The sequence below is a fragment of the Belonocnema kinseyi genome, chromosome 10 (assembly GCF_010883055.1).
Source record: "Belonocnema kinseyi isolate 2016_QV_RU_SX_M_011 chromosome 10, B_treatae_v1, whole genome shotgun sequence".
Taxonomy (NCBI): domain Eukaryota; kingdom Metazoa; phylum Arthropoda; class Insecta; order Hymenoptera; family Cynipidae; genus Belonocnema; species Belonocnema kinseyi.
Genome location: NC_046666.1, coordinates 42908304 through 42918289, shown reverse-complemented (window position 1 = coordinate 42918289; position 9986 = coordinate 42908304). Strand labels below are relative to the sequence as shown.

The window sequence follows — 9986 nt, the reverse complement described above, 5'->3', positions numbered from 1 at the left end:
CCATTAAGACGCCATTTTGAAAATACTAAAACGAAAAATCGATCTTTGAACCATGGATTCTCAAAGTTTAGACATTTATTCCACCGGTTAGTGAGATTCCATAAAAAATTACCATAAAATTTGAGTTGGCAATCCGAAAGGACGAATTTTCAACAAAACAGTTACATTTTCGACCAAATAATTAAATTTTTTAGAAGACAGTTGAATTTTCGATAACTAAGGATGAATTTTGAACGAAAAACTTTAATTTTCAACCAAAAAATATGATTTTCTAACAAAGTAGTTGAATTTTTAATCAAATTGATGAATTCTCAACCTAAAAAGATGATTGTTTATTTTCTAAACTAGTGGTCGAATCCACGTATATCCACGTATAATGAAATTTTTTTGAAGACAGTTGAATTTTCTACAAGAAGAGATGAATTTTCATTCCAAAGGACGAATTTTTAACAAATTAGTTAAATATTAAACAAGATTATTAAATTATCAACATACTACTTGAATTTTTAATCAAATTGTTGAATTTTCAACTCACAAAGATGACCTTTTATTTTTCAAGAATTTATTTTTATTTTCGAATTTTCTAAGAAAAAAGAATAAATTTCGACCAAAAACAGTTGAATTTTTAACCAAATAATTTAATTTTTTAGAAAACACTTAAATTTTTGATAGAAAAAGAGGTATTTGAACGAAAAAGTTTAATTTTCGACAAAAAAATAGAATTTTATAACAAAATAGTTGAATTTTTAATCCAATTGATGAATTCTCAATCTGAAAAAAATTATTTTTTATTTTATAAGCTAGTGATCGAATTCTCAAAAAAAATTGAGCTTCAACCAAAAACAGAGGTATTTTCAACAATAAAATTAATTTTTTTAGAAGACAGTTGAATTTTCGACAAGAAAAGATTAATTTTCAATCCAAAGGAACGAATTTTCAACAAAACAGTTAAATTTTCGAACAAAAAAGATAATTTTTTGACAAAAAAAAATACATTTCAATCAAATAATTAAATTTGTTTAATGCAGTTGAATTTCCAATTCAAAAGCATTAATTTTTAACCAAAAAGTTGAATTTTCGACCAAAAAATATGACTTTTTAACAAAATAGATTTTTAACAAAAAACAGTTGCAATTTTAACTGATTAATAAATTTTTGTAGAAGATAGTTGAAGTTTTAACAACAACAACATTAATTTTGGGCCAAAACGATGCATTTTTAACAAAATTGTTGAATTTCTAACAAAATAATTAAATTTTCAAAACGCCAGTTGAAGTTTTAAACAAATACTTAAATTTTCGACCTAAAAAGACGAATTTTCATTTTTCAACCAAATGGTCGAATTTTCAAACAAAAAAGATTATACTTCAATTAAAAACAGTTGTGTTTTCAACGAAAGAACTGATTTTTTTAGAAGTCAATTGAATTTAAAAAAAAGATGAATTTCTAATACAAAAGTAACTAATTTTTAGCAAAAAAACTTTGATTTTGCCCCAAAAAAATATGACTTTTTAACAAAGTAGCTACATTTTTAACTAAGTTTTCAATGAAATGGTTGCATTTTTGATAAAATGGTTCAATTTTCCACCTGGAAAGATGAATTTTAATTTTCCAACGAAATGTTCGAATTTACAAACAAAAAAGTTTAAACTTCCATCAAAAACAGTTGCATTACAAACCATTATTCAAGAATTATATGTTCAAAACTAATTTTTTGGGTGAAAATTAATTTTATTTCTAACAAAAAGACAAATATTTAATAAAATACTTTAATTTTCCTAAAAAAAAGATTAAACTTCAATCAAAAACAGTATCATTTTTAACCAAATAATTAAAATTTCATCCTATAAAGATCAATTTTCAAAAAAAATCGTCCACATTTATAATAAAAGAATATTACAATTTAACCAAAAACACTTGTTTTTCACCGAAAAACAAATACATTTTGATCCATCTACTTAAAATTTACAGCCTAAAAGGCAAATTTGGTTGAAAGCAGTTAAATTTCCCAGAAAATATTTTTATTTCTAGCCAATAAAATGCATTTTTAACAAAATAGTTTAATTTTGATGAATTTCCGATACAAAAATATGACATTTCGGACAAAAAAGTTTACTTTTCACCAAAATAGTTCAATTCTTAAACAAATACTTCAATTTTTATCTTATAAATAGAATTTTCAAACAAATGGTCTAATTTTTTATTCTAAAAAATCTAATTTACAAAAAATGTGTTTTAACCAAAAATAATTACATTTTCAACAAACTAGTTGAAATGTGCAGCCAAAAAGGAAAACTTTTTTGAAAGCAGTTAAATTTCAAAAAAAAATATTTTAATTTCCAACCAAAAAATGCATTTTTAACAAAATAGTTAAATTCGATGAATTTTCGATAAAAAAAGATTACTTTTCACCACAATAGTTTAAAGCTTAAACAAATACTTCAATTTTTATTTTATAAAATGAATTTTTAAACAAATGGTCCAAATTTTTATTGTACAAAAATATAACTTACAAAAAATGTTTTTCAACCAAAAATAATTACATTTTCAACCAAGTAGTTTCAATTTCAAACCATAAAGGCATTTTTTTTTAAAAGACAGTTAAATTTCCATGAAAATAATTTTATTTTCAACCAATAAAATGCACTTTCAACAAAATAGTTTAATTTTGATGAATTTCCGATACAAAAATATGACATTTCAGACAAAAAAGTTTACTTTTCACCAAAATAGTTCAATTCTTAAAGAAATAGTTCAATTTTTATCTTATAAAAAGAATTTTCAAACAAACGGTCTAATTTTTTATTAGAAAAAATCTAATTCCCAAAAAATGTTTTTCAACAAAAAAATTTTCAACCAAGTAGTTACAATCCAAGCCATAAAGGCAATTTTTTTTAAAGACAGTTAAATTTCCAAAACAATATTTTTATTTCCAACCAATAAAATACATTTTTAACAAAATAGTTAAATTTTGAAGAATTTTCGATAAAAAAATATTACTTTTCAACAAAATAGTTTAATGCTTAAACAAATGGTCCAAATTTTTATTATAAAAAATCTAATTTACAAAAAATGTGTTTCAACAAAAAAATAATTACATTTTCAACCAAGTAAATAAAATTTCAAGCCATAAAGACAATCTTTTTAAAAGGGAGTTAAATTTCAAGAAAATATTTTTATTTCCAACCAATGAAATACATTTTTAACAAAATAGTTCAATTTTGATGAATTTTCGATAAAAAAATATGACTTTTCGGTCAAATAAGATTACTTTTCGGTAAAAAAAATTACTTTTCACCAAAATAGTTAAATGCTTAAACAAATACTTCAAATTTTTATTTTATAAAATGAATTTTTAAACAAATGGTCCAAATTTTTATTATACAAAAATATAACTTACAAAAAATGTTTTTCAACCAAAAATAATTACATTTTCAAACAAGTAGTTAAAATTTCAAGCGATAAAGGCAAATTTTTTTCAAAGGGAGTTAAATTTCAAAACAAAAAATTTTAATTTTTAACCAAAAAATGCATTTTTAACAAACTAACTAAATGTTAAACACAATTAATGAATTTTCAACTAAAAATTGAATATTTGATTTTTCAACAAAAAAGAGTAAATTTCTACAAAATGAGATGATTTTCAAAACCAAAAAGACGAATTTTCAACCAAGAAGACTAATTTTGTACTAAAAAAGGCGTATTTTCAAAATAATAAAAATAAATTTTCAAAGAAACAGTTGAATTTTTGATTAAAAAATATCAACTTTCAACCAAAAATAAAAAAGTGAAATTTCCGGCAAAAAAAATTTATTTTCAACCAAACAATCAACGAATTTTCACCAAACTATTAACATTCAGAAACGAGAATCTTAATATCGTAAATTTTTTAAAATAGAATATTTTATAAACCGAATAAGACGATCAAAAAATTTCAAATTCATTATTCTTGTGTTGTTTAAAGTGCATCTTTAAGAAATTCACTGATTAAAAATGATATCTAAATAAAAATATTATAATTCTAGAATAGTTATAAATCTTTTTTTACCCGTATCTAATTGTGCCTCAAATTTACTTCCCAGAGTTTGATGATCCCTGAACTCCTCAAATCCAAGGGCATCAAAGGCTTCAGAAATTTCTTGAACCAAGGAAGTTTCAGTTTTAATCTCGCTGCTCAGAAAACTGTCAGTTTTAAAATCAAATTCAGAAAACAAATCCATATTTGTTTCGGTCCCTAAAGTATCTAAATCCGGTGCAATACTTTGTTCCGCGGAGACAAAATCTCCAAAATCGTCTGCTGGGAGAGGATCCTCTACTTCTAAATTCGTCTTGCTGAAAGCTGTAACCGGCTCTTCGACTAAAACGCGAAGTGCACTATATTTGTCTTCAGTTTGCTGCAAATTCATCAAATCTTGTGCACTTTCTGCCGAATGTTTGCTCAACAATTCCCCCTCATTTCCAGGAATTTTCTCCAGAGTCTGAAATTCCTTCGGGGTAACTTCAATGCTTTTCGGAGGATCATTTCGTATAATCGTGTCCCTGAGAATCACCGTTTTCGACTGATTCTTCAAACTACATTTTGGAAACAATTCCGTCAACCTTTCCAAATTTCCATCCCCAAGAGAGTTTCTGTATCCGGAAGAATGTCCGGAATTCATTAAAATTCCGCCGTCCGTCAGCTGCATTTCTTTACTTGCTCCTACATTAATTCCCGAATTTCTTCCTATATTTGCTTGGCTTCCCTGATTTCCTTGAACCAAGTGTGAATTCGATTTCGCACTCGTTTTCTTCAATTTCTCCCCCGGTTTTTTCACTCCCAAATTATGATTTGCGAGTCTGCTTCCAATCGCCGATCCTTGTTTCGTGTCCCACATGGGAATTGTGGGAATCGCGGGGAGCGGAGCACTTTGAAAATCAGAAAAATCATCGCTTGAATCATTTGATGAGTGATTTTTCAAGCCTTGACGAGACTCCACTGGAAAATTGACTCCGAAGCCACAATTACTCGGAGAATTTTTCTTCTCAGATCTGGTCTCGTGAGTGGAGTTGAATAAATTATCAGCACTTGATGAAGTCACAACCGAACTTGTTCTAATTCCAGATCTCGAATTGGAAAACGAATTCAAGTTAGAAGTAGAACTGGAATTTGGAATAAAATTTGAGTGCGAAACAGAATTTGAGGGATTTTCGAACACAGAATGTACTTTGGCATCTTGTGGTTTTGGCTCTTTTTTGCCTGGAATCACAGTGTAGTTATCCAAGAGTGCAATATTAAGATTAGGAACTGGCGGTACTCGGACAAGGTGTAACACTTCGAGACTGTTGAAAGGATAAGAAGCTTGTGCGAGAGCCACTAATGCTAAAACTATATACAATTCTTGTTCGGTCAATTGTCCTGCATATTTTTGATTAGCGAGACTCCAAATGTAGCCCAGAACTTCAGTCGTTAATTGGCTGGTGAGTAAAAGTGGAAAGATTTTGTTTGTGTCGACGAGAACTTCACCGAGATTTGCACCAGGTCGAGTTTTTTCTTCACGTACTGCTCCCCAGATTCTTTTATACACGGGTGGCAGGATGTTGGAATTTGGCCACAACCAGCCTGGCAGTTGTGACATCCTTTTTTCACTTTGATTTTGCACTTTGAACATTGTGAAAACTGAGAAAAACGCCCTGCTCCGATTAAGGGATTTTGAGGTTAGGTCACTTACGAAAACTGATAGAAATTAGGAAACTCCGCATTTTAGAATAGAGAATTATTATTTTCCCAGGGGAGGTTGATATTTTGGGTGTTTTCGTAACATTGCTGATCTAATTCGAACAATAAAGACGGGCGGAAATTGTTTTCTTGTAGAGCTATGACAGGTGACAGATGACGAGTTGTTGAGGTTTTTGTCCTTATCGGTGACGCATTTCCATTTCACAATGTCTTTTTCATGTCAGTGGACATCTTGGAAAGATTCTCTCGTTTTCGGTGTTTTTGTGGCAAAGGCTTGAACTTTCAATTGAGGTAATTTTCGGGAAAATATAAAAGACCGATCGATGATGTAATTTGATAAAGGTTACGTCAGCTGGCAAGATGTCTGCATGCCGAGGGCCATCAAATAGTGGAGTTTACCAAACCCCTAGCAATTTAACATTCATCTCTTTTGGTTAAAAATTTCACTATTTTGGTCAAAATTAGTTTTTTTTTAGAAAATTAAATAAATGAAAATTTAACTATTTCATTTTTTATTGGAATTTTATCTTTTTCAGGTTCGTTTTTTATTTTCCTTGAAAATTCATTTATTTTGGTCAAAAATTTACTTCTTTGTATACAAATTTAACTATTCTTTTTAAAAATTCGACTATTTTGTTAACATTTGTTTTGTTTTTTCTCGTTAAAAATTAATTGTTACACTGAAAACTTTCTAAAATTAAGAAAATAAAATTAAACAACCTAAAATTTTCAGCTAATAAATGTTTTTTTTTTTTGAAATTTCGTCTTTTTGATAGAAAATTATATAAATTATATAAATTTTTGTTAAAAATTGAATTTGTTGGTTACAAATTAATATTTTTTATTGAAAAATAATTCCTTTGGTTTAAAATTAATCTTTTTTAATTAGAAAAATTAAGCATTTGATTGAAAATTCTCGTATATTAATGGAAATCTGTCTTTTTTCGTTTAAAATCAATCTTCTTGGGTAAAAACTCAACTTTTTTGTCGAAAATTACTTTTCATATTTGAAAATTTATACATTTTTGTTAAAAATTCATTTGGCTAAAAATTTATCTATTTTTTTGTATGTTAAAAATTAATCTTTTATCCTGTAAACTTGTTTAGAATTTAAAACTAAAATTAAACAAAAATTTTCAATTAAAATTATTTTTATTTTAGTTGAAAATTCGCCTTTTTGGTATAAAATTATCTTTTTGATTGAAAAATCATTTCTTTAGTTGTAAATTTATCTTTTTTAGTGAAAAAACTACCATTTGGTTAAAAATTCATGTATTTTGGTTAAAAATTAATTTTCTTAGTTAACAATTTAACTATTTTTTGAAAATTTGTTTTTCTTCTTTTGTTAAAAATTATTATTTTTTTTACTGGAAACTTTGTATCATGAAAAATTATGTATTCTGATGAGAACTCGTCTTTTTTTTGGTTAAAAGTCTGCATTTTTTTAATATGAAATTGTTCTTATATTTGAAAATTAATCAATTTTGATTAAAATCGCATTTCTTTAGTAAAAATTGATATTTTTAATTGGAAATTTAACTATCTAATGGAAAATTCATCCATCTTATTAAAAATCCATATTTTTGGTAGAATATTATTTTGCTTGTTTGAAAATGGTTGACAATTTGCCGTTTTTGTTGGAAATTTTTTTTTAATTAATCTGTTTGATTATACCATTTTTTTGTTGAAAATTTAACTATTTTGTTGAACATTCTTTTATTTTTATGCTTGGTTGAAAATTAATTTTTTTAAATAAAAATTCGTCTTTTAGGCATAAAATTGTTTGTTATCAATCAATTAAAAATGCCTGGAAATATTTTTAAATTTCCTAAAATATTTCAAATATTTTGAAATGCTTTTAAAGTTTTGAAAACTATCGAAAATGCTTTAGAATATTTTAATGCACCCTAAAATATTTTTAATCGCTTTATCATTCGAAATCGTTTGTTTTAATCCCTTAAAATTATTGAAATCAATTAAAAATTGCCTAACATGTTTCAAATACTTTAAAATCTTTTGAAATTTTGCTAAGCCCTCGAAAATTACTTGGAATTTTTAAAATGCCAAATCTTTCAAGCCCTTTAAAAATTCTTTCAATTATTTTTTCTTAACTTCAAATTTTTTGTATTCATTTAAAATTTCCTTAAAATTGTTCAAATCTTTTGAAACTCTTTTTAAACCCCTTAAAATTTTATAAAACTCTTGAAAATTTTTTGGAATTTTTTTAAATACCCTTAAATTGGTAGTGCCCTTTAAAACCCTTTAAATTATTTAAATCATTGTGAATTAATTATTTTAAATCCATTGAATCATTATAAAGCCCAGATAAATTAAATAAGATCTGATGACATTTTCTAAAATCCTCAAAAATTGATCAAAATATATTAAAAGATTTTTAAATCCTTTAAAATTATTGAAATCTTTGAAAATCATATAAAAATATCTTCCAAAATTCTAGAACATTTTTAAAACCTCACGAAAATTTCTAAAAATCATTGTAAGTCATTCAAATCCTTCGAAATTTTTTTGCCCATTTCTTGAAACAAAAAATTATTCTAGTTAGCATTAAAAGGGCCATTTAAACATTATTAAGAATTTTATTTTAAGAACGTATGGAGCCCACTTTATGTCAGCAATAAATTACAAAAATATATTTATGGGAATGAATCGTGGATATAATGATTCGAAATTTCCCGAATGTGGGATTTTCCCAAGTTGTAAATTAATTCTTTTGAACTAATCAGTTTCGAAAGAAGCAGGCAGCTTATGCTCAAATCGCAGAATTATGTGCCACTCAAATATGTTCATTTTCAAAGGGAATAAGACGACACGTATCTTAAAGAATTGCCGATTAAAAAAAATATATTTACCTTATTATTTAATTTTATTAATAAATATATTTAAAATGTCCTATAAAATTGTTCCATATCTTCCGAAATTCTTTTAATCCCCATAAGATTTTTTTTCAATCATTTGAATTTTTTTTGAAAATTTGTTAATCGCTTGAAAAAACCTTCGAATCTTTTAAAATACCCTAAAATATTTCTTAATCCTATCAAATTTTCTGAAATACATTGCAAATTTTTAAAGCTCTTTAAAGTTCCTTGGAGTTTTTTTAAATCCTAAACTATTTCAAATCCTTTCATATTATTAAAAGAAATACAAAATTCCTTGAAATCTTTTAACATTCCCTAAAATACTTGAAATCCTATAAAATCTTTTGAAATACCTTGCAATTTGTATAAGTACTCTAAAATATTTTAAATCGTTAAAAATATTGTGAAATCTCTTTAAATTATTGAAAATTTTTTAAATACCCAAAAATATTTTTAATTCTTTGAAATCCCTTCAAATGATTGAAATCAATCAAAAAGTCTCTCGAATTTTGGAAAATACCCTTGATTATTTTAAATTCTTTGAAATGTTTTGAAATCCCTTAAAACATTAATGATTACTTGGCAGTTTAAAAAAAAAAACTTAAAATATTTGAAATCCTGTAAAATGTTTTGAAAAATCTTGACATTTGTTGAAGCCTTGGAATTTTTAAAAGAACCTTAAATTATTTGAAATTCTGTAAAATGTTTTGAAAAATCTTAACATTTTGTGAAGCGCTTGAAAATTTCCTTGGAGTTCTTGGAAATATCCTAAGATATTTAAAATCCTTTTAAATTCCATTAGGTTCTTTAAAACAATTAATAACTCCATGGGAGTTTTTAAACACCCTAAAATATTTCATATTTTACCAAATGTTTTGAAATCCCTAACAATATTTAAAGGCTCTTGAAAATTCCTTGAAATTTGTTTGAATCAAAATTTGAGATATTTAAATGAGATTAAAATCAAATTTAAAGTCCTATTTACCCTCCAATAATCAAGTTAATGTGAAGAATGCCTGAAAATAAAATCAAGAATCTAACTACCAAATTTGGACAAACACCACAAAATGTTCCTATTGCAATCTGAAAAAAAAATTCTTCCTCCTGAAAAAGAAAAGAAAAAATTTTTCCCTCCTTGTGGCCAGAAATAAAAAAGAGGAAAGAAAAATGAGAAGGCAACCAACCAAATCCCCATCCTTCTCTTTTTTATTTCTTTCGTCTTTTTTTTTCTTATAATTATCAAATAACATTTTAAAAACATTTGTAAACAAAATTTATAATCACCAACGTTTCGGCACCCATACGGCATCCTTATCAAGGCAAAAAAATAATATATATTAGAAAATTAAAAAAAAAATAAAGAAAATAAAAATAAACTACAAAATTTTTTTTTT

The 9986-nt window shown here is 25.8% G+C and overlaps 1 protein-coding gene across 1 annotated transcript in view; it reads right to left on the bottom strand.

Moving 5' to 3' along the window:
* The window catches only part of LOC117181875, a 23616-nt gene extending 17605 nt beyond the window's left edge, over positions 1–6011 (bottom strand). Inside the window, exon 1 of the mRNA XM_033374889.1 lies at positions 4049–6011. Coding sequence (XP_033230780.1) covers positions 4049–5648 — 1600 coding nt within the window. The 5' untranslated portion in view covers positions 5649–6011. The remainder of the gene's footprint in view (positions 1–4048) is intronic.
* Between the last annotated feature and the right edge of the window lie 3975 nt (positions 6012–9986).